General features: G+C 39.7%; 1 protein-coding gene across 6 annotated transcripts in view; it reads right to left on the bottom strand.

The window, feature by feature from the left end:
* TRANK1 (tetratricopeptide repeat and ankyrin repeat containing 1) overlaps positions 1–26468 on the bottom strand; it is a 125183-nt gene that overhangs the window by 37447 nt on the left and 61268 nt on the right. For all 6 annotated transcript variants that reach the window (XR_010114240.1, XR_008658548.2, XM_055283499.2 and 3 more), the window contains 4 exons: positions 15893–16063; positions 6027–6188; positions 2617–2871; positions 503–679 (listed from right to left, as the gene is read on the bottom strand). Coding sequence is in view for 4 of the 6 variants with exons in the window: in XM_055283499.2 (XP_055139474.2) it covers positions 503–679; positions 2617–2871; positions 6027–6188; positions 15893–16063 (765 nt within the window). In the remaining 2 variants the exon portion in view is untranslated. The remainder of the gene's footprint in view (positions 1–502; positions 680–2616; positions 2872–6026; positions 6189–15892; positions 16064–26468) is intronic.

Raw genomic sequence — 26468 nt, 5'->3', positions numbered from 1 at the left:
TTACTCCCCAAGGGACATTTGGTAATGTATAGAGACATTTTTTATTGTCACAACCAGGGGAGTGTCACTGGCAGCTAGTAGGTGGAGGCCAGAGATGCTGCTCAATATCCTACAATGCACAGGACAATGCCTTACAACAAAGAATTATCCAGCCCAAATGTCATGGTAGTTCCTGAAATGACCATATAAGATTCTAGCAAGATCCTTCATATGCAGACCCTTGAAAATGATATAAATAAATGGAAAGTATTTTTCAGCTACCAACAGCCAACTCTGGAACTTAAGAATCCTCCATCAACCCACCCTGACCATTCACCATGGTGGTCACTTCTTCCCATTATGCTACAAGTGAGGGGCCAGGTGACATGGGCAGGCCTGGCCAAGAAATGGGCCTTTTTCAGATCACTGGTTTACACAAAAGGAAAGACCAGAAAACATAGCATCAGTTCTAATATCCAGCTTCCTCCTCAAGGAAACGGCTGCTTAAAAAACAAGGGCTTACCTTTGATCTCTAGAAAGATGTGGAGTGCTGCATGCAAAGGAGTATCACCTTCCGTGAGAGAAATAGCACGGGGGTCTGCGCCCTTGGTCAAGAGAAGGAAAGCCAACTCGAAGTCCTCATGTTTCAGGCACGTGACAAGTGGCCTCTCCTGGCTCTCCTGAAGACCATCAGGCAAGGCTGGGAGAGGACAGAAGGGAAGGGCAATGTGAGCAGGCACAGCCTGGCTCGCCTGACGAGAGAAGGACCCCTTCAGTTATTCAGTTGCAAGGGAAGAGCTAATGTTTACCTAACTTCCAAGATCCTCCTACCAGCACCCATTCTGGGAGGCAAAGGCTTCTGCCAGTAGCCACAAGGTGAAAGCCCAGCTCCTTCAAGCCCCTGTCTGGGGGCCTCGCCCCTGCCTCCTCTCCAGCTCCCCACCACAGGAGCATAGTTCCCACCATTCCCACTGTCCTGGCATGAGGACAGGGCATGAGAACTGAAACTCTAACACCCGCCTAACATCATTCCTGACACAGTCAGTGTGAGGACACTTTCTACATCCCTTGCTTCTTTTTTTTTTTTTTTTTTTTTTTTTATACTTTAAGTTCTGGGATACGTGTGCAGAACGTGCTGGTTTGTTACATAGGTATACACGTGTCATGGTGGTTTGCTGCACCCATCAACCTGTCACCTACATTAGGTATTTCCCCTAATGCTATCCCTCCCCTAACCCCCAACCCCCTGACAGGCCCTGGTATGTGATGTGCCCTCCCTATGTCCATGTGTTTTCATTGTTCAACTGCCACTTATGAGTGAGAACATGCCACATCCCTTGCTTCTACTGAGCTCCTATTCTCAACTGCCATCTTCCCTGACATCTGTCCACCCGAGAACACCTTCTTTTTAGTTCAGTCCACACAGCTCCTCTGCATCAAAGTTCCCCAACGTCCACCAGAAGGCAGACCCACCCACTATAGATCTGCAGTCTCCTCCACACACTTCCAGCAGCTGCGCACTCACCTCTGTGGGCTTGGTTCCTAGCACCTGATCCTGAGATGTGCTCTATAAGTGCTTGCTGAATCAAGGAATAAAACCGGAATTCCATGACAGCTGTGGTTTCCAGGCAAAGAAAGTAACACTCCACTTAAGGAAGGAGTTTAAAAAAATAAATTATAGAAGCCACCCCATCTACCTCCTGAAAGCTGTGGATGGAGCCAACACCTAAAGGCTCTGCAAGGTGTGTGGCACTTTGAGGGCTAAGGATCAACGTGCTATTGATAACACACAATGTCTTATGTGTCACTGTTATATCTTACATATTATGTGTTATTGATAACACATAATGTTTTTTCTCATGAAAGACAATTCCTCACACAGCACGAAGCAAGCAGAGAACTACATAGCCAAGGTACTCTTCTAAAAGCCTGCACACATTAACTTATTTAATATCCAAAACAACCCTATGAAAGGGGGCCTATTTATTCCCATTTTACCAGTGAGGAGATGAAGGCATAAATGGCATGTCCAATGCCACACAGTTAGTAGTGGCATTAGTGGAGGTGTGAGGGACAGAGGTAGGAGGAGGTTGGTGTTTCTAAATCAGCTTGGAAATAAAAGCCAATTCAGCAAGATGTCTGCACACTCCAGACACACACCCAGCCATGCGCGATAGTTCTCATTAAAGCAGCAGATGCTTCCACCCACCAATTACTTGACCGTTTCTTTAAAAACAAGCATCTTGAATCCCAATCCGTTGATCAGAAAAGAATGTCACAGGAGTAGACAAGGATCCACACAGTATATCCACTGCAAGTCAAAGTCTAGCCAGAGGTCAGGAGGAAATGACTGCTGTAGGCTAAACCAGAGCCAAGGACCCTTCACACACCTGATGTTTCCCATACAAAAGAGAAAGGTAGTAACTGGAATGCACAAAAATGCGGAGTTCCTCAAGGGCAACTCACTTACAGGGCAGTAACCTCCATCACTGTTTCAAAACAAGAATATACAGGGTAGGCAATGAGGATGAACTTCATGGTGCCTCCAAAAGCAAAGGAAAGGCAGGCAGTGGCCTGGACTCCATCATGTGGAGAATGTGGACAAGTCTCCAACGCTTAGCATCCAGTCACTCTCACCTCCACTGTCTATCAGGCAGCCCAGAAGCTGTTTCTTCCTCTGGTCCCAGGTGCTGAGATGGGGGATGATGGTACAGATGTCGAGGTCTGAGAAGTTGCAGTCTTTGATAAGGCAATCCCCAAGCGGTGGCTCTCCACTTACTTTGCGGGTCAGCAGCAGAAGCACCTCAGGCCATTTCTGTTTTTCCAATAAGAATTTGAAAACGGTGGTGGCACAGTCTTGATTAATATCACAGACCAGGTCAGGAGGAATTTCTTTAAAAATAAGAGTAAGACACATTCCAAAAACGTTCATATGATTTCTCTTCTTTCCCCAGTCACAACCCAACATCCATATATAATTAACATGGATTATATAAACAAGTAATTAATTATTTGGGGCATTTTGCTTAACCACTCATGAACATCAATGTAATGACCTTGAGACTTCATGGGAAGATTAGAAATACCCTATGAAGAGTACAGACCCTGGCCCAGGAGACAGAAGTATGATGACTGTGTCTTAATGCAGAATACTTGAATTCAGAGTATTCTGCTGAGATCAGAAGGGCAAAAGCCTGACTTGAATTTTGCATGATATTAAGAGTGTCCTTTCCTAATAAATACTGAAATACAGAGAGATACTACAGAACAATTAAAAAGTCAAGAGCTGCAAGGTAACCATGAGAGGATGGTTTATCCCTTAATTCTTGATTTTTTATCATGATAAATAAATGTTTCCATCTGATCTTTGATGTCTAAAGACAGGATAAAAATTATCCCACTCCATACTGCTGGTGAATCTTAAGAGTAGAAAACTTTTTTTTTTTTTTTTGAGATGGAGTCTCACTCTGTCGCCCAGGCTGGAATATAGTGGCGCAATCTCGGCTCACTGCAAGCTCCACCTCCTGGGTTCACGCCATTCTCCTGCCTCAGCCTCCCAAGCAGCTGGGACTACAGGCGCCCGCCACAACACCCGGCTACTTTTTTGTATTTTTAGTAGAGACAGGGTTTCACCGTGTTAGCCAGGATGGTCTCGATCTCCTGACCTTGTGATCTGCCCACTTCAGTCTCCCAAAGTGCTGAGATTACAGGCATGAGCCACTGTGCCCGGCCAAGAGTAGGAAACATTTTAAACAGATCTTCAGCAAGTAGATGGTCAGATTTAGCAAATAAAAACATAGGATGCCAATTAAATTTGAATTTTAGATGAACAACAAATAAGTTTTTGTATAAGTATATATATGCAATATTTAGGGACATATTTATACTAAAAAATTATTCATTGCTTATCTGAAATTTAAATTCAACAGGGAATTCTGTATTTTGTCTGGCAACCCTACCACTAAGAAAGCAGGGAGGAAGAGCAGAAGGGGAGAAAAATCAAGGATTACCTAAATAAGAGCAACTTGATTTGCATTTGCTAGTTTTTGCTTCCCATCTTTTTCCAAGTTTTCTTAAAATGAATATTCATTTTAATATTTAAAATGTTCATTTTAAAATAAGAAGAAATTAAATATAGGCTAGTCTATCATCTTATTTTAACAGGAATCAGAATAAAAGTGTAAAAGGCAAACTATTTAAATAGGCATTTGCAATTTTTGTCCCCCGGAATCTATTCATTCATCATCTGGTAACAGCCCTCTCCCACCTTCTGGCACTCTCCGTTGACGTATGGATGAGATAGGGTAGCATGTGATTTGGACCTAAGCCAATCAAGAATCTCCATCCTTCTGATCACATTTAGCTACAGAGGTATACATCGTGATCCAAAGTGAAGCCTAGGACATTTGTTTGAACCACTGAAAGAGAGAAACAGATGGGTCCACAAGTCCAGAAATGTGGGACAAGTTAGAGATTAGAGACCTCAATGTCATCTCCACAGAGAGTCTGAGATGGAAGCCAACTAGCAGAGAGCTCAGTTGAAAGATGGGAGACAATGGGTCGTGGTGACATTGGTGAGCTCCCTGAAGCCAGCTGTACTTAAAGTCAGCCTGGCACTTTTATTAGGAGAATCAAAAAAAGTTACCTTTTTGCCAATTTTCAGCCCATTCGAGTCTGTCATTTTCAATAGGAAGAGCTATAAATAGCCTACCCTATGGCCAGTTAAGGATACAAAGAGGAAAAAAAAGGAAAAGTGAAGACAGAAAAGAGTAAAAAAGGTTGAGTGGATTAGAGACCCACTCAGCTCTGGAAGACAGTTGAGGGAGAGACTTTCAAGAAAGGTACGAAGAGTAAGGAATAAGAGGAAAGGGGAAAGTAACCAAGACAAAGCAAGAGAAAGAAGAGCCCATACCAACACTCACAATAACCTACAGAGAAAAAAAGGAGGCACAGGAACATAGGCCATAAGACACAAAGGACATTGGAGAAGCAGCGTTCCCATGGAATGGGCTTTTATGAGATTTTTACCAAATACCATTAAATAAGGTTTTATTTTCACAACACTAAGTATAAATGAGGACAGTCCTCATGGGCCACAGACCAAATGACATTAAGTCCAAAAACCAAAGGCTCCCTAGATATGGTTTGTACAGAATGTCTACATCTAATAGATCCTATACAAAGTGGCCCCATCCTAGAGTGTGTGTAACAGGTATGCTGGTTATCTTTGACTCACTGATACCTAAGAAAGAAAGGCTGACAACCTAGCCTCATCTCAACCCATCCTAACAGCTAACGAGTACTAGCATTTTATGTGCAGGACATTAGACTAAGTGTTCTATATCCATTATCTCACGAGGTTAGTTCCCTAGCTAAGGCAAGGGGATGAAGAAACTGAAGCTTAAAGAGGTTAATTAATTGGCCTAAGGTCACAGATCTTTTATGTTGGAAACAAGACTTGAATGCTAAACTCCAAGCCTTAAATACTATCATCTGCTGCATACCCTGAGTATTTTAGGTTTCTCTGGCCATGCCTTCTTGCACTCTTTGTAAAATGGAGACATCCCAGCCTTATGAAGGGTCCATTTTAAAAATATTAAATTTTACCTACTTAGAATTTCTAGAATCTTCCCAAATTATTTAAATTTTTGTCATCTAAAGTTCTTTTCAGGAAGTTTCCTGATTTCCCCATAATGAAAAAGAAGAGCATTTAATTCTATAATAACTTTATACTCCAACATTAGCCAGTATCTACAGAAGAGAGAAATATCTACAGTATTTTTTAAATGACTGTATATGCAAAGAGTAATTCCAGAAGGACACATAACAAGCTAGTAACAGGTTGTTTCTGGGGATGGGATTTAGGGGTTGAAGTTTAGGGGTATGCAATGGATTTTACACCAAAGAATGCTCTGTGCTGTCTGAATGTTTTACATGTAGATACATTATCTTTTTTTTTTTAAATTAATTTCTGAACAGATATTAGAAAAGAATTTTAATGAACATAAATCATTTTTAACATAATCGAACATTGTGGAAAAAATTACCTTGCAGAGTAGAAAGGAGGCGCAAGAACCTCTGAACTACTTCCTGCTTCAGAAAGTTTTTATGCAATAACCGGTTTCCTGAGTTCATATACTTCACCAGCTGCTCCAAGACCTTCCTGAAAATGTCGTTTTCACTAGTGGGTCCATCACCATTGCTGAATCCTACAAAACAGCACCAGGTAATGCTTCTGAATACAGAAATTGCAGCTGTTACAGATTGCAAAAATAACCACACTTCTTCAACCCTCCACATACTCACATGCTGTGCAGTGTGACTTTGCCGCTCCTCCCGTCAAGAAGTGGAGCCTCTTTCCCCTCCACCCTCCCCTGATTCTGGACTAGCTTCATGACTTGCTATGACAAATAGAATGCAGTCGATGTGATTTTTGTGCCAGTTCTGAGCCTGGGCCTCAAGAAGCCTTCTATACTTCTGCTGACTCTCTTGAGGCTCTGGCCTTCATCATGTAAACAAGTCAGGCTAGCCTACTGAGAGATAAGAGACAACACAGAACAGGAAGGAATCGGCCTAGTTGTCCAAACTGAGACCCTATAGATGTGAAAGAAACCAGCCAACATCAGCAAAGACTGCAGACACTTGAGTAAGTTCAATTAAGGCCATAAGAACAGCCCAGACTAAATTGCTGACCTGTAGGATCAGGAGCTAAATAAATGCTTGTCGGTTTTGGGGGTATTTTGTTTTTTGGGGTTTTTTTTTTTTTTTTTTTTTGAGACGGAGTCTCACTCTATCACACAGGCTGGAGTGCAGTGGCGTGATCTCCACTCACTGCAACCTCTGCTGCCAAGGTTCCAGCAATTCTCCTGCCTCTGCCTCCCGAGTAGCTGGGATTACAGGCACCTGCCACCGTGCCAGGCTAATTTTTGTAATTTTAGTAGAGACGGGGTTTCACCATATTGGCCAGGCTGCTCTTGAACTCCTGACCTCATAGTCCACTCGCCTCGGCCTCCCAAAGTGCTGGGATTACAGGCGTGAGCCATCACACCCAGGATGCTTGTTGTTTTAAGCCACGAAATTTGGGGTATTTTGTTATGCAGTAATAGATAACTGATATAACAATTCAGGGAGTGACAGCAGAAAGATGGCTTAGCACGACGGCAACATCCAACTACATGTCAGCCACCCAAACTTTTATGTCTTATTTGCAAGTGGAAAAGGCCAAGTAAGGAGCCATCCCTCTGGCCAAGGAAAGACAATATCTTTTTCATTCAACATATTTGATAAAGTAGTCATGATGAGAAAACACCCACTGGCTGGGTGCGGTGGCTCACTCCTGTAATCCCAGCACTTTAGGAGGCTGAAACAGGTGGATTGCTTGAGCTCAGGAGTTCAAGACCAGCCTGAGCAACATGGCAAAACCCAGTCTCTACAAAACATATATATGTACACACACATGTGTATATATATAGACATCTTCATATATACAAATAAAATACAAAAATTAGCCAGGTGTAATGGCACATGCCTGTGGTCCCAGCTACTCAGGAGGCTGAGGCAGGAGGATTGCTTGAGCCCAGGAGGTTGAGGCTGCAATGAATAATGATTACACCACTGCACTCCAGCCTGGGCAACAGAGCAAGACCCTGTCTCAAAAGAAAAAAGAGAGACAGAGAGAGAAAGAAAGAGAGAAAGAGAGGAAAGAAAGAAAGAAAGAAAGAAAGAAAGAAAGAAAGAAAGAAAGAAAGAAAGAAAGAAAGAAAGAGAAAGAAGTCACTGATGAAGTGTTGGAAAAAAATGACAAATTTTTTTTATTAGGTATCAAAAAGTATTGTTAATTAAAATGGAATCTTACAGAACAGATAAGGGAGCAGAACTGGACATTTATTTTCACACCAAGTGAAAAGAGCCTGGCCCAGAGTAGCACTATCATGGTTGTGAAGAGATGAATGAATGTTCAATGTCATGTTCTACCAGAGTGGGAATACTTTAAAAGAGACAGGCTATTTGAAAATAGGAAAAAAATTAAAAGCATGCTTCATTCAGGTTCCCTGGCAGCAGACACTAGATTTGCGCGCAAGTAGTTTATTAAGGAGGAAGACCAGTAGGGGAGTGGAGGAAGCAGAATAAGGGTGAGAGGGGAAGCCAGGTGTGCACTCAGGCAAAGTCCCACAGAGGGTGGTCTCAGCCTGATCCCACAGGAAGGCTCTAGAGTGTGACTCACACTTCAGAGTGGTCCCTGTGCAAGGCAAAGGAAATGGGCTTTCATATTCTCGCATCTATCAGTCACTAGCTACAGGCTGCCTTTGGACAATATAAATTCCCAGACATTTCTGGTTTAAAAAGAAGCATGAGCAAAACAGCCACTATAAGCCCAAAGACACTCCCTTGAAAACAAGCCTTGGGTGCTGACTTTTCAAACTGCACACACACCAATGTCAGGGGGTACCCAGAAATGGTGAAAGGGATCCAGGGGAATCCAGACAGTGCTCTCCAACATCTGCCACACCTTCTGACACACATCTAAATCACATTTCAATAAATCAAGCCAGAACACCAGAAACATACACATAACCATTTCCGGGGCAAACACTCATTGCCCACTCTAATCAAGAGACGTTCAGGTGCCAGGCAGAAGGAAGATCCACTATAGCATCATCCTCCAGAAAACAGAAAATGATAATCATTTGGCAAAGAAAGACCCACATCACCTTAGCTGGAAGCTCACTGAGATAGAAATTGTATGTAGTAAAGCAGTATCTGGCTAGCATCCCTGGACTTTGCCCTCCCATCTTCATCCTAAAACACCTATGAAGACACACAAAAAATGATGAAAACTCACAGTACAAAAAAAAAAAAAAATAGGACCTTTGGCAAAAGAGAAACTTCCTTCACTATCAGGCTGATGGAAACTTGCTGCTTGTCTGCCTGATAATATCTTCGCAAAAACATCATTCTTCCCCCAGGAAAGTAAGTTTAGTAAAAAACTCACATGAAAATGAACAGAAACATACTAAGCTCAACAAAAGACACAATTAGATGCAGCTGCATAATAAATACATGATTACATGGTTCAGACTTGTTAAGAAGGCAGTTATAGATGAGCGAAAGATTCAAACATCAGGAAAGAAATCAGAGAATGATACAGATGGAAAGTTGCTAAATACTGACAAATGGTATCCCTTGGTAGGAGGGCTGTGGGTGACTTGTTTACTTCACTGATCTTTTCTGATTTTGTTTCTAAATTTCCTATAAGCTTAAAGAGTCAAAAGAAACATCAGGAAACAAAGTTGCTTATGCATTATAATCAAGAGTTTTTTAAAAGATGACTACGTAAGTACTGAACAATAAAAGACTGAATAAAAATATGCTAACATGTAATTACAATAAATTTGCTTTTATATAAAACTATACTTTTACAAATTTTCAACAATGATCACATTTAGCAAATACAGCAGGTCCTCAAATAACATTCCTTTCAACAGGGTTTCATTATAACATCGATGAGAAAACAAATTGGGTCCCCACCGGGGACACTGTGTGGAGTTTGCACGTTCTTCCCATCTTTACATGGATTTTCTCTAAGTACTCAGGTTTCCTCCCACACCCCAAAGATGTGCACGATAGGTGAACTGGCATGTCTCAATTGTCCCAGTCTGAGTGAGTGTGGATGTGTGCGAGTGAGCCCTGCAATTGAATGGAATCCTGTGGAGGGCTGGCTCCCACTTGGCTCCCTGAGCTGCCAGAATAAACTGGCCACCTTCAACACTGAACTGGAATAACTGGGTAAATAATTATCTTACTTGTTTTTATTAATCTTTCTTAAATGTATATATAGCTCACATTTATTTCCATGTTTAATATTAGATCTTTATTTAGAAGTTTGTTGATGTTGTGACCAAAACTATGCCTTAGGAACTTAACTCTTGTTCGTTATCAATTAACCTATGGTAAAACTGGTTTCGTTATACATCATTTTGCTTAAAGTCAGTTTCCAACAACCTGTTAATAATGTTAAGTGATGACTTACTATGCATATATGCAGATTTGAAATTAAAAATTAAAAAGCTCTTCTGAAGTTTCATCCATAGTCAAAAGTAATAGAAAATAGAAATAAATTATTTCAAAAGGAGATTTCATTTTTGCCCAAAATCTTTTTATAAGGTTTAAAAAGCAAAAGTGTTAGGTTTTATTACATACATTTTTATCAATTTAAATTTACATTCTCATCGCATTTTATAAAAGAAAATATAAATATATAACTAAAAATGCATGGAATAAGACTAAATGACCAAATCACAAACACATTAATTTTTTTCTGGCAGGTACGATTACAGATAATCAATAGTTTCTTTTCTACATTTCATAAATTTTCTAAATATATAAAAAGATTGGTTTTATTAAAAGGAAGAAGTGTGACAGACATCCTTTAAGTCAATACCCCATGCCTATATTAACTGAAAACAGGCACTGTCCTAGTGCTGAGCACAGCAGAAAGCAGCTGGCTCCCCACTGGAGGACCAGAGAGACAAGGTTTCAGAGGCCTGATGTAAGCTGACTCAAAAAGGCCAAGACTAGTAAAGCAGAGAGAAGATCACAAACAACTGTGAGAAAAACGAAGGCTCCAATCTTGCGGCTCTTGTTCCTAAGAGCTGAGCAGCAACAGCAGGTAGAGCAAGTGGACATGCTGCCATCTGGTGGTGGCTATGAAAACTGGATAAAGACCGTTCTGTAATCTTGACTATTTAGGACTAAAGCCTTCCTCCTCAAAGTGGTCCCTGGCTTGCCCTGGCAGCTAGTGAGAAATATAGAATCTCAGGTCCTGCCCTGAACCTGCTGAATCAAAATGTGCATTTTAGCAGGATCCCAAATGATTCATGTACATGTTAAGATGGAGAAACACTGGTTTAGAGAACAGCAGAAATCTTTAGCAAGACCCTTTATTTCTCATCTAGATGCCAAAAGCAGCCCCATTCTAAGAGATGAGGACCACCGTTATCAGCAAAATGGGGTACAGCAAACTTGAGGAAGAGTCAAGGGAGAAAGTATCTTTCATCGTGGTCTGTAAATTGGAATGTTCATTCATCTGGATGTAAAACAACTCATATCCTAATGTTATTGTACTCAGGACCATAGCTGCGAAAAACAAATGTTAGGCACAGGTACAGCTCCCTAGCAGCAGCTCTTCCTGAAGACAATGCTTCCATCTGTCCCTTTAATGGATTAGGATGGGGAAGGATTAAGGTCCATAAAAACAAAGTAGATCCTCCTTCATTCCCATGGCCCTGGGCCTCCTCCTTTGATTCTCCCACAGTCTCTTCGACTACTGTTCTGGATAGAAACACCTTCTGGGAACTAAAGTCTAAAGCTACATTATCTCATACATGGCCACTAACTTACATAAAATTACAGTTAATTAAATAAAATGAAATTTCTGTTCCACACACATTTCAACTGCTCAACAGTCACATGTGACGAGTGGCTATCATATCAGACAGAATAGGTGTAGGACATTTCCATCATCTAGGAAAATTATACTTCATGGACCTAGTCTAGAAAGATCCCCCAGCCCCACCTTAGGTTTTAAACTTTGTGCCGTCAGTAAAATCTTAGAAACAAAATATATGCATGTAACTCTATACAACTCTCTGGATGTATAAAGGAACAGTGATATTCAGTATATAATTTCATTCGAAGATCATCACCTATGGAGTTCACATAGGCTTTAGGCTTCTCCACAAGTTCTACTGCTGCGACAGGAGCGGTGGCTCATGCCTGTAATCGCAGCACTTTAGGAGGCTGAAGGGAGTGATCACCTGAGGTCAGGAGTTGGAGACCAGTCTGACCAACACAGTGAAACCCCATCTCTACAAAAAATACAAAATTAGCCGGGCATGGTGGTGCATGCCTGTAATCCCAGCTACGTGGGAGGATGAGGCAGGAGAATCGCTTGGACCCGGGAGACAGAGGTTGCAGTGAGCAGAGATTGTGCCATTGCACTCCAGCCTGGGCAACAAGAGCAAAACTCTGTTTCAAAAAAAAAAAAAAAAAAGAGAGAGTTCCACTGCCTAGAATACTTCGGGAAATATACGATTCCACCTTGCCAGCCCTTCCTGATTAACTTCTCTTTACAGATTTTTTTTCACTAGTTCCTTTCACTCATGTTTCTCTATAGTCTTTCAATATTCCTCTAGCATGGCAAGAAAATCTTTGTGACCAATGGTCTGGAAAACTTTACAGAACTCAAACATCCAACAAGTTTACCATTGAGTATGGAAGGCTTTAGGCTTGACTGCATCCACTACCATCACAGACTACCTGGTGAGCCAAATGGCAAGCCTGGAACGATGCACAGTCCTCTCATGCATGCTTTTCTGCCAGGCAAGTACAGGTGAATTCTAATGAGTGAAAAGGGGACACACTGAGATTCTACTGAGTCTCTTCTCTTGGTTCCAAACCAAGGTCACATTTAACTGGTGAAGGAGAGAGAAGAGAAGCGAGAGCAAGAACCTTGCCTCAGAAGACAAGGCATTTTTAGGATTAACAGATATTTAAGGATTGTATTATACAAGGAAACTAAAAAAAAAAAAAAACTAAAACCTTAAAAACTAAACCAACATGAATGACTTAGGCCAAAGACTTTAACACTAAATAGAACATACACAGTATTCTAAGAACTGAGATTAAAATTAATAAAAGATAAAATTTGCAGGCTGAGTGCAGTGGCTCACATCTGTAATCCCAGCATTTTGGGAGGCGAAGGCAGGCGATCACCTGAGGTCAGCAGATCAAGACCAGCCTGGCCAACACGCTGAAACCCTGTCTCTACTAATAATACAAAAATTAGCCGGGTGTGGTGGTGCACACCTGTAATCCCAGCTACTCAGGAGGCTGAGGCAGAAGAAATGCTTGAACCCGGGAGGCAGAGGTTGCGGTGAGCCAAGATCGTGCCACTGCACTCCAGCCTGGGCAACAAGAGCGAAACCCTGTCTCTTAAAAAAAAATATATATATATAATACATATATAAATATATATAATATATATAAAATATATATTATATATAAAATATATATTATATATTATATATTAAAATATATATAAAATATAATATATAAATATATATAAATATAAATATATATACATTGCAATATATATATATATATTGCAAACAAGTCAGCCATTTTCTACCACTAACCAGTGGTTCTTCTTTTGCCATTATTTTAAAGCCTGAAAATTCACTGACCTGTTTGGCTACTTGGAGTTTCTCCAATCATGGAAACCATTCTGAAACTGAGATGATAGCACAAGCTCTCAAAAAGCATTCCACAATGACCTACTCATTATACTACCTCACAGAAGAAATTAGTATTCCTAAAAACATGAGGTCATTTAAAAACTAAACACGGTATGTCAAAGCTTTAAAAGAACACCCATGAAAAGGAAAAAAATAAAAAGAGGGCTCTACCCCTCTCTCCTTGTTCTCACAGTCTCATAGAAATGACATCTTTAAAATAAATAAATAAAAATTAAAACATAAATGGGGAAATGGAGTCAAGGGAGAAGTGTTCAAAAAGCAGCTTCAATCTCCCTCACATAAAACTTTTCTCACTCTGGCAAATGCAATAATCCGCAGCCTGACAGACTATCTCCCACCCCAACACATGGCCTCTACAGGTTGCCTGCAATTTGCTGCCCACTTGCACATTCAAGAGAGGGAGTGTTTCTAGGAAAGCACATTTAAATAACTGCAGGAAATGAATGCTTACCAACTACTAAGTATTAATCAATCTAGTCCTTCAATCATAAATACAAACCATCCAAAGATCAGAAGACAATTAGGGAAAAGGAATAGCACAAAAGAGAAGCAAGAAAATGAGTCAGGCTGGGCATGGTGGCTCATGCCTATAATCCCAGCACTCTGGGAGGCCGAGGCAGGTAGATCACTTGAGGTCAGGAGTTCGAGATCAGCCTGGCCAACATGGTTAAACCCAGTCTCTACTAAAAATACAAAAAGTAGCCGGGTGTGGTGGTACATGCCTGTAATCTCTATGACTTGGGAGGCTGAGGCAGGAGAATCGCTTGAACCTGGGAGATGGGAGGTTGCAATGAGCTGAGATCGCACCACTGCACCGCAGCCTGGGCAACAGAGCGAGATTCCATCTCAAAAAAAAAAAGAAAATGAGTCAACTAACCCCAAAAGTAACATTAATAATTCAGGGAAGAAAGGAGAAAGTTTTTTTAAAAAATTATTTGCTTTTTTAAATGCAATGCAAGAAGATGTGGCAAATATAAAACATGAATAAGCTGCTACAGATAAGAAACAATCAAAAGAGTTCTAGAAATTAAAACTGTAATTTTCCAAATTAAAAAATGCAGCAATGGATGAGATAAATTATAAAAGGAGAAGCTTTAGATGAATTTAAAGATCTGGGAAGAGAAAAGGAGACAGAGACTAGTAGGGAAAGGTACAGAGACATATATTATAAATTCAAGAAGCTCATCCATTTAATAGCAGTGGCAAAGAGAAAACAGACTTGGAGGGGAACAAAATAATAGAATATAATTCCCCTGAGCTAAGAAAACAGAAGGCAAGGGGCCAACAGGTGCCAAGCCAGAAGAATGAGGAAGGACCCACATCTAGATACATACTAGGGAAATTTCAGGACTCCGAGGACAGAGAAAATTCTAGAGGGGGAAAAAATGAGACTGATATCAGACTTCTATCAGTAGCAATGGGAGCTAGAAGATAATGAAATAATTTATACAAAGTTGTGAGGAACAAGGTTTTAAGTATATTTCATAAAACTAAGATACCATAGATATTGATGAACATACCAGAAAAGGCTGCCATTAAACTACGACACATCACTGATTATAAAACACATTCCCATTTCAAAGATGTTAAAATTGCTGGGCGGCGGGGGGGGAGTGTAACTTACTATTGATGAAATACAATGCCTATATTCAGACAAATTATCCATCAATATGAGGGTAAAAGAAAGACATTTTCAAAAATTCTGTAAGTCTGCTATCTATGCCTCCTCCATGAAAAACTTGCTTGACCAAGTACTCCAACATATCAAGGAGGAAATCTATGTGGATAACAGTAGCCACAGGAGTCATGTATGAGTGCAAGAACTACAAGAAGTGTAAAAATATATACATGTTTCATTAAACTGAGATGCTTAAAGAGTATCACATTTAAAGAGCAAAGTTTTCAGGACATTTGGTGATTCCTTTCTATAGGTCTGCCCATGTTACTAGTTGTAGAAAGAGTAACATTTACATAATTATACTACCATGCAAATGTCATTCACTAATTTGCAATTTTTAGAATCAATCTGTAGATGCAGCATGAAAAACTTAGAGTTAAGAAATAGAATACAAATGATACAAATAGCATTACTAAACAAAACCCAACAAATAGGACTGACACAGCCAAGCACTTCATCTTTTACATGGTCTTGTCAGCAGATGCTGTCCAAAATTGATAAACCAAGAAATAGAGATGTATGTGTATTTTAAATTGTTGGTCATAATTGTTTCTAAGAAATAGACTTGATTTTGTTATCTCATATTCTGTCTAATTTTTTTCCTTTTTTTGCTGTGTGCATGCATGGGAAAAAAAATCACCCACATTGTCCAAAGGTGGACTTGAAAAAGTTCCCAGAATGTCATAGCATCTCTCTAAATAAGAGCTGTCTCATTCTACATTAAAAAAAAAAAAAAAAAAAAAAGTTTTCCAAAGATTGGTAGATCTCACTTCCATATATATGTGTGTGTGTATATATATGTATGTATATATATATATATATATATATATATACACAAAAAAAGAGATAAACTGATTTGTTTCTAACATCACAGAGCCAGTTTTATCACCCCCAAAAGTTAATACACTGGAAGCTGTACCTGATAGGTCCTTAGAACACGTAGCTAGCTTTTCCAAGTGACTGTTGATTTTCTCGATGGCTTTGAAGTTCTTATTCCTCTTCAGGACATCCACAACAGACCGAGACTGTCGATCCAGCAAAGTGGGATCTGCCCCAAAGCGCAGGAGCATCTGCACATCCTCTGTTTGTCCTAGGGCAGGCCAAAATGAGAAGGGGGGTTTGTCATGGTTCCTTCCATAAGATGTCCCCATGAGTGCTCTTCTTCTCAGTCTCCTCCCAAACAGCCCAGGGCAAGAGAACTAGGGTCTTCTGTTTGTGGAGCCTGAACTGCTAGCCTCAGGTAGTCCACCCAACTCCCTGAAGCAAGGAGTTCTGTGTAGAGTGGGAAGGACAATAGCTTTCAAGAGGTTCAGAAGTGCGCTTCTCTCTACCTTTCTCCCCTCTCCTTGGTAACAAGCAAGGAGAGGGGAAATCTGGTTACTAAGCAACAGTTACAGCTGTAAGTATAACATCAAGCTGTGACTTCAGATTTCTTTATTCCCTAGAGAGGAAACAAAATATTCTTCCAGGAGAAAGTCTGCCTGGAGACAGGACACGAAAGCGGTGATTGCTTTGGCATCAGGGGCTATTTTGTTGTCACTGTTCCCACCCTCCCAGCCCCAACTCCCTGGATGCCAACTCTATTTGCTGCTCTGATGTATCCATTTACCAAACATCAACGTATGTCTGTGGTCACAGATGCAACTGTTTGCGGAATGAAACAGGTATATCCCTGGGGGTACACAAAGACTTAAATGGGCACAGAGAGTTAAATGACTCAATGCCTAATCTCCAACTTCCGTATGTAAGCTTTCCTAAAATTCGCCTCCTGAGAAGGCAACTGCCCTTCTCCCACTTTACAAAAAAAAAAAAAAAATAAGTCATATTTCCTACCCATCGAGAATCTCACTGTGGTAGGCAGAATTCTAAGCCCCCAAGATTTCTGACCTGCTGTGCATCCACACTTTTTCCCAGTTATTCAATCAAATACTAGCCTAGGTGCTGCTGTGATGAAACTGTGCAAATGAAACAAAGATCCCAAATCAGTTTATCTTAATATAGGGAGATTATCCAGAGAGGCCTGACCTAATCACATGAGTCCTAAAGGTCAAAGTTCTAGAGGTCAGAGATTCAGAGTATGAGAGGGATTTGATGCACAAGAAATTCTCCTCTGCTGGTTCTGAAGATACAGGAGACACGACAAGGAATGTGTGTGGCCTGCAGAAGTCAAGAGCAGCCTCTGGCTAATAACCAGGATCTCAATCCAACAATGGCAAAGAACTGGATTCTTCCACAACCATGTGAGCTTAAAAGCAGGCCCAGAACTCCAGATGAGAACATAGCCAAAGCCAACACTTTTAGCCTTGCAAGACACTGAGCAGAAAACTCAGTCACGTCATGTCACTCTACTGACGTATAATAAATGGGTATTGTTTCAAGCCACTAAGTGTATGGTGACACAGCATAACTATAGTATACTGCCCCAAAGGGGGTAAAAACTCCTAACCACCAGGGTATCAACCCAAAGGACAATTAAAGGGTCGGAGTTAGCTCAAGCGGTTACCTCCTCATGCCGGACTTTCTATCTGTCCAAAGGACAATTAAAACTAACTGAAACCTGCAAAACCTCTTTTAAAAGGCACTACATAATCCATCCCCTATCTACTTCCCCCCAGAATTTTATTTTTATGTTTAACAATTATAGAAATTTCACTATATTTATGTTGTTTTAATAAGCTCCATATTGATAATTCATAATAATTCAATCCAGAAAAAAAGTAATGCTTAGAGTCTTACGATCACAGAAATGTTGGGAGAACATCATTTCCATTCTATTAAATACAAGTAAAGAAGTGAAATAACAGTTTTATTTTAAAATATCCATGTGTACAAAATTATACAAAATTCCAGATGTCAACTTAAATACATGCAGAGAGGTACACAGGTTTTCAAAATTCTTTAAGGGGATAAGGAAGCAAATTTTGAAAACCACCAACAAATCAGACTTATTTTTTTGTCTGGTGAGTATCCATTCTCCCTTTTTCTGAGAACCACCCAGTTTTCCTTTGAGACACCTCTTCTCTCTCAGCCTTACCTGATTTGATGGTGTGAACACCAGACGGACTGACACACACCCCTGTGACAACCACATTCTCTACCATTTCACCAACCCCCAGGTCCAGGGGCTAACACTTAACCAGGATCTGGCCATTCAGATCATTCTGTTCTTCTAGCTCTGTCCCATACCCTCCTCCAGAGGCTGAATCCTGGCCAGGGCCTTGCCAATCAGATCATTCCATTCCTCTGGCTCTAGTGATTGATTGGTTCATAAGGAGGACATGTGACCAAAGTCAGGTCACTAAGACACACTAGGAGGACTTGTACTGAACTATTGGGAGGAGGTATCCTCTTTGACTGAGACTGACAAATTGGCAGAAATAAGCCTAAAGGTTCTGGTGGCCTTAACTGAAAGACAGCCTGTCTAAAAACAAAACTAACAGAAAGAAGAAATAACCACAAACCGATATTGATGAAAACAAACAAACCCAACAACCCTCCCAACACCACTTTCAAAATGAACATATCAAACTTGATTTTCATTAGAACATAGTTATTTCTTCACACAGAGGAGTAAGAGGCAAGACAGACTCGTAAAGACAGCTTTGAAGCAAGCACCTGAACCAAACTCTGGAGTCTTCAGTCACATGAGACAATAAATTCTCTTTCTTGCCTAAACCAGTTTGAGTGTAGCTTCTAACCAAGACAGATGCAATGATCCAACCTCACTTCTTCAATTTCAGGAGCTAACCATACCTAGACTTGGGTTATGCTGCTGCCCAGCTCTGGTGAGTTCCTGAGCCTCTGCCGTCCTGGGCCTCTCAAATCTCTATGCACCAAAGCCAATGAGACCATTGTAACAACAAGCACCCACCAAACTACAAACAAAGCTGAAGATTTCTAAGGCCCAGCTGACACTGCCAATTTTTTCAAATGGGTTTAAAATTTAGGCCAACTTAAATAATCTGGAAAGTTCTTGATTCTGTATGTACCAAAAAATACTTAAGAAGGAGATAATAAACCCAGTGTTCAGGCAACATTTCTGGGGTTTAAGTGAGCAATAGCTTTCAAAATCCAAATGCATACCAATATGCTAGCACATCTTAAACATATATGCTTTTACTTGTACATCATAAATATTTGCAGAAAAAAATGTAAGATATTAGTAACATTCATTCCTTGGTGCCTAATGGATAGAGTAGAATAGAGACTCTTGATGTATACATTTTGTACGTTTTGATTTTTTAATTATTTAAAATTTAAATAAAATTAAAATATATCCAAATAAATAACATGTACAACTCCTTCAAACAAGCAATTTCTTAATGAGGAAATCATCCTATAGATACAACCCCACTGATTCACAAACATGTATGTAAAAGAATGGTCTCCAAGCCTTGTTTTCAGTTGCAAAATGAACTAAAATACATTTAACCATCTATTAGTATGAGCTGTTAAAAAAATGAAACTGCCATGCAGATACTATTAGGGAAAGATGACTAAGATACATTGTTCAGTGAAGAAAGCAAGTTGCTGAACAGAATGTACAGTGTACCTACATTTATATTCAAAAGGGAAAAAACTGGCATTATACATATACATTACTAGCAAGACTCACAAAAAAAGTGTTTTAGTAGTTGATTTTGTAGAAAGAGATTTACTTTTTATCATATTCTTTGAAAGTGTCTGAATTTTTTAAAGGAATATAAAACTATTTATTGACCATCATTCACCAGTATTTTAAATAATAAACAATACACAGTTGGATAACATTCTGATTAATACAAAGTTGTTTTTCCTGGCTTCTGCTGAACCAGTGAAACAAATACTGAAAAGACTGAGCCTACATGTAAGGAATAAGTTGAGGTAAAGAAAAAACATGCGAGTCAATAGTTTAGATCAGGGGTCCCCAACCCCCCAGCTGTGGACAGGTGCTGGTCTGTGGCCTATTAGGAAGCAGGCCTCACAGTAGGTGTGCAGAGGAAAGCGAGCATCACCACCTGAGCTCCGCCTCCTGTCAGATAAGCAGCAGCATTAGATTCTTATAGGAGTGCAACCCTGTTGTGAACTACGCATGTGAGGGATCTAGGATCTATGTTGCCACTCTTGAGAATCTAACTAATGCCTGGCAATCTCAGGTGGAACAGTTTCATCCCAAAACCATCCTCTTCTCCCACCCCCAACTATACCCTGCCATCTGTGGAAAAATCGTCTTGCACAAAACCAGTCCCTGGTGCCAAAAAGGTTGGGGACCACTGGTTTAGATTACAAGAGTTTGTTCACTCATTTATAGCTGCAGGTCCTAAACTACCAACATCTCTAACCATCTGATTAGTTTCCATGATCCACGTCTTAGTCCATGAATCATGACCTTTTGGTCAACGTAGCATCAGGGATTTCAACTTACATGTTCTTACCTGTAAGTGAGGGCTACACAACTAGAATACTTGGATACCAGGAGGGAAACAACAGACACTAGGGCCTACTTGAGGGTGGAAGGTGTAAGGAGGGAGAGGATCAGAAAAAACACTTACTAGGTACTATACATATTACCCAGGTGATGAAATGATCTTCACACAAAACCCCTATGACATGCAGTTTACCTATATAATAAACCTGCAAAAATACCCCCCCGAACCTAAAATAAAAGTTAAAAAAAAAAAAAGAAAGAAAAGAAATGGCTCACTAAAAGCATCTTTTTAAATGCCCATTTAACTGTCTTGTTTAATTAAAACGTACTAGGATTTTCCTAGTTTCCTCATCTGCATAGGGAGGCTGCTGGGTTGTTGGCAATAATAAAATTTTTCTTTAAGGAATTTGCTAACAAACCATTGCATTTTTAGATATAAATGCTTTTAAGTTATCAATTTAAATTGTCTGATTAATTAGAATCACTTATTTCACTTGATACACATGGCTTCAGGAAAATTTTCAATTTACCTAGAAGTGATTTATCTCTTACGTTGCTCAGAATGATGGCATATTAGAAACATGGGCTTACTTGTGACTTTGTTTTGGCAATTGTTTAAAAAAAAGAAAGAAAGGAAACTATTTACATACGCATTTTATGTATACGTACACAAAAACAAAACAATCAGAATGATCCTTAGGCTTATGAGAAGCCAAGTTATGATTAATGACTATGAGAATTTTCCCCAACATTTAGAACATCTGTTTCTTACTGCAGAGGAAATAATATACCATGATATCGAATGTTCTTTACTGATAAAGGAAGCAACTACAGAGACATTTTGTTTCTTTGTTCAAAGTAACCAGTGCTATTGATGAAAAAAAACAACAACAAACCCAACAACTATATATAAATATATATATAAATATATAAAACAATGTGAACAATTACTAACATCATCTTCTGGACAAGAATGCCAAGTTAGTCTTTCTTCATAAAAAGCAATTATAATTTAAGGACACTTCACACTTGTCTCTTTTGCCAGCATCAAGTTGGCCTCATTTGAATCTTTCCATCTCATGAGAAACATTGATTCTCCACTGCTGTCTGTGGCACCAATTATTCTTTCAGGATTAAGACCTCTAGCAAGCCCTCTTGGTTTCTCAGCAGCATCTCTTTCCTTCTTTGATTTGCTGTCATCAGATTTACTGTGAGATAAAGTATTTTGTAATTCCTTTTCTTTACTTAATTTGGGAATTAATAAATGCTTCGATTAACTCTGGAGAATCCAAATTTTCTTCAGGTAACCAAGCATTGTATCATGACATTCTTCCATCTGTAGGTCTGTAGCATCTGTAAATCCCTTCCACTTGAGGAAATAGTCCACTTTCCCTTTCATTACACATCAATCTACTACTTTTTCCACCACAAATTCTCCAACTTTTTTACTCTTTCCATTCTGTTTCTTTCCCCTTGTTTGCAATTTAGTTTAATTGAAGGCCATTTTCTTTTTGTTATTATTATGATACTTTAAGTTTTAGGATACATGTGCACAACGTGCAGGTTTGTTACATATGTATACATGTGCCATGTTGGTGTGCTGCACCCATTAACTCTTCATTTAGCATTAGGTATATCACCTAATGCTATCCCTTCCCCCTCCCCCCACCCCACAACAGTCCCCGGTGTGTGATGTTCCCCTAATTGGAGGCCATTTTCTTATTGCAGACTTGAAGAGCCACTATTCACTGCCTCTCAGCTGTTCTGGGTCATGGGTCTGTGGCATCTCCAACCCTGTGCACCTTAAACTCAAGTCACAACCAGTGAACTTTTTTTTAATCAAAAACATGAACTTTCAATATTTTTCCGCTTTAAAATATTTTTTCCATTGAGATACAGCTCATATAACATAAAATTCATTCTTTTAAAGTGTACTATTTGCCCAGGTGTGGTGGCTCTCGCCTGTAATCCCAGGACTTCGGGAGGTCGAGGCGGGCAGATCACCTGAGCTCAGGAGTTCAACACCAAACTGGCCAACGTGGTGAAACCCCGTCTCTACTAAAAATACAAAAATTAGCCAGGCGTGGTGGCATGTGCCTGTAGTCCCAGATACTCGGGAGGCTGAGGCAGGAGAATGGTGTGAACCCAGGAGGCAGAGCTTGCAGTGAGCGGAGATCGCACCACTGCACTCCAGCCTGGGTGACAGAGCGAGACTCCATCTCAAAAAAAAAAAAAAAATTAGCCAGGCACGGTGGCACATGCCTGTAGTCCCAGCTACTTGGGAGGCTGAGGCAGGAGAATCGCTTGAACCCAGAAGGCAGAGACTACAGTAAGCCGAGATCGCATCACTGCACTCCAGCCTGGGCGACACAAGGAGAATCTCTCTCAAAAATAAATAAATAAATATAAACTATATAATTTAATTAGTTTTAGTATATTTATGAAGTTGTACAACCATCACCACTGTCCAATTCCAGAACATTTTCATCACCCCTAAAATAAATCTCATACACACTAAGTCATTCTCTACTCCCCTTCCCCAACCCCTGGCAACCAGTAATCTACTTTCTGTCTCTAGGGATTTCCTTATTCTGGACATTTCATATCAACGGAATCACACAACACGTGGTCTTTTTTGTCTGCTTCTTTCAGCTAGCATAACGCTTGCAAGCTTTGTCCGTGTTGTAGCATGTATCAGTACTTCCTTTTTATGGTTGAATAATATTCCCTTGTATGGATATGGCATATTTTGTGTATCCATTCCTCGGTTGATAGAGATTTGGGCTGTTTCCACTTTTCTGGCTATTATGAATAATGCTAGTATGAATAATCATGTACAAGTTCTTATTTGGGCATGTTTACCTTCTCCTGGTATATACCTATGAGTGACAGATTCGGTCTTATGGTTAACTGTTTAACTTTCTGAGCAACTGTCAAACTGTTTTCCAAAGCAGATGCACCATTTTTCTTACCCACCAGCAATGTATGAAGGATCCAAGTTTTCCACTTCCTTGTCAACATTTGTTGTTATCTTTTTTTATTTTAGTCATCCTGGTGGGTATAAAGTGTACTTAAAATTTTTAAACTGGTTTTTAGAAAGGTGATTCAAAGACGCCTACAACACATGAATAGGCAAAGAGATAAATAGAATAGAACAGCAAGTTCAGCATTAGTGGCATCTCCAATTACTGAAGTTAAGACAGACTTTTAAATAAATAGTGCAGAGACAAATAGGTAATTATTTGGAAAAAAGTAAAGCTAGATTCTTACAATAAACTACAATGGACCAAGAATCTAAATGTAAAAAAATGAAACACTACAGGCACCTGAAGAAAATACGGGTGAATTCTTCTTTAACTTTGATGTAAGGAAAGACTTTGTAACTCCAAATCTGGGGGCAATAAACAATAGATTGATAAATTTGACTACATAAAAAGAAAACCAAATTGCATGACAAAAAACAACAAAGTCAGGAGACAACTGACAAACTGGGAGAAAATAATTGCAATATATACCACAGACAAGACCTAATGAGCAAAGAATTCTTAAAAATTGAGGACAAAGGACCAAAAACCATATAGAAAAATAGGAAAGAGACATGAACATGTAATTCATAGTAAAAGATATTAAAATGATTCTTAAACACATTCTTAAAAGTTCAACCTCACACATAATTAGAGAAATGCAAATTAAAACTATACTGGAAAAACAATTCTCACCTATTGGACCAGAAAACCTTTTAAAATAAGACAACAAATTCTGCTAGTGAGACTGTTGTGAGAGAAGCACCCTCATACATTGCTGGTGGTAACGCAAATTGGTACAAACCTCTCCTAGATGAAAAGTTGATAATATCTAACAAAACTACATACGCATTTATACATATGAATTAATATGGAGTGATTTCCAGGACACACTCTCAGTGAAAAAAATCAGGCAAGGTGCAATGGCTCATGCCTGTAATCTCAGCATTTTGTGAGACCAAGGCAGGCAGATCACTTGAGCCCAGGAGTTTGAGACCAACCTGGAAAACATGGCGAAACTCTGTCTCTACAAACAACAACAACAACAAAAATAGCCGGGCATGGTAGCACATGTCTAGTCTTAGCTACTCAGGAGGCTGAGGTGGGAGGATCACTTGAGCCCGGGTGGGTGAGGCTGCAGTGAGCCAAGACTGCACCACTGCATTACAGACTGGGTGATAGAATGAGACCCCTGTCTCAAAAAAAAAAAAACCACAAAGAAAAGAGAAGAAAAAAGAAAAAGTGCCAAAGAGTTATCTATATAATGTAACTCTTCATGCAAAAAAAAAAAAAAAAGAAAGGGAGCTATAAGAAAATAGCATGTGTGTTCATTGCTGCAAAAGAAATGCAGAAAGAATAGGCCTGAAATTAAAGAAACTGATTATCTATAAGGCTGGATGGGCAGGGGGGCAGAAAGGAGGAGGAAATGGAAATGGCCAGGGAGCAAGGATGAGAAGGAAGTAACATTTCTCTAAGCCTATCTTTTGTAAAGTTCTGACTCCTAGAACCATGGTAATATTTCACATGCCCCTCATATACCCAAAATATAAACAAAATCAATCAGGATGTGGGGCAAATCCTAAAATGGAATACAAACACTAAAAAAATGAGTCTGAGTGTTCTACAAATTACTAACAAAACCATAGTAAAAGGAGTGGGAAAGAAAAGAACTACCAGTATCTTAACAGGATGCTCTAAGGCTAAAGACAAAAAACACTGAATATAAATGAACATAAAATGAATATAAATCTAGTCAGTAAATGTGTTTCTCACAGAGGTATTATGGGTTACCTAGTCTGAAATTCATAGACTGAATAAGTAAATATATAGTAGATGAACAATATTACAAATAAAAAGGGCTGAATGATCATGGTGTTTGGACTGGAATCAGAGATATCAATATAAACTCATGTTTTTTAACATAGACATATGCAGAGAGATACAATAATATAGATGTAGTATCATCAGTTAGTGCACATACATGTATGTCCTAGCTCTTATCTGCCAAAAAGTCCTAGAAACAATGACACTCTGCTTAGCAATGGCATACCTAGTACCAGATCTTGTTTCCTCTAACATTCTCCAATAGGAACCAGGGATCCTTAGAGAAGTGGTTGATTCTAGGGCTGGGACAGGGACCACGCAATATGAACCTGGAACACCTTGTGGTGTCTGAAAGTAAGGAAGTGCTCAAGAGGACTTTTTGAAGGAACACAGGAGCCAGTCTGAAGGAGTGCCTTATGGCTAAAGCTGGAGCAATGTTAGCAAAAAAATACATAATCATAGCATTGGATTTTATCCCATAGAATAAAATAAATATCCGAGTCCATACTGAAATCATTCAATAATTGAATATACAGGGAGAAGGAACAGCTCTTCATTACAGAAGAATTCCAAGCAATAGGCTGGGCGTAGTGGCTCACGCCTGTGATCACAGCACTTTGGGAGGCCCAGGTGGGTGAATCACCTGAGGTCAAGAGATCGAGACCATCCTGGCCAACATGGCGAAACCCTGTCTCTACTAAAACCACAAAAATTAGCTGAGCATGGTGGCACGCACCTGTAATCCCAGCTACTCAGGTGGCTGAGGCAGAAGAATCGCTTGAACCCGGGAGGCAGAGGCTGCAGTGAGCCGAGATCGTGCCACTGCACTCCAGCCTGGAGACAGAGCAAGACTCTGTCTCAGAAAAAAAAAAAAAAAAAAATTTTTTTTCAAACAATAAATGTAGACAGAAGGAAGAAAAATTTTAGATCAATGTTAATCAAAGACCATAGTAATACCTGTAGCTGTCAAGATCTACAAATGGATACCAAAATTGGTGGGCAGAAGTTTGAGAAGAAACAGGGTATGTGCACAGTTTCAAAGTATCCCCTCCAAGATACTCATTAACTACAAAAGAAAAGATAGTAATTTTACAGTGGAGAAGCTCCACACATCACACCTTGACCAAATAATCAAGGTTAATGTGATAAGAAGTATTGACATCATGAACCCCTTGGTATGATTCACTGAGGATACAAAATCATTTCTGTAATATTCTTACCAAAAACATGTAACTTCATTC

Source organism: Symphalangus syndactylus, chromosome 1 (genome assembly GCF_028878055.3).
Source record: "Symphalangus syndactylus isolate Jambi chromosome 1, NHGRI_mSymSyn1-v2.1_pri, whole genome shotgun sequence".
In the NCBI taxonomy this organism is placed as follows: Eukaryota; Metazoa; Chordata; class Mammalia; order Primates; family Hylobatidae; genus Symphalangus; species Symphalangus syndactylus.
This window is presented reverse-complemented; position numbering and strand designations above follow the sequence as displayed.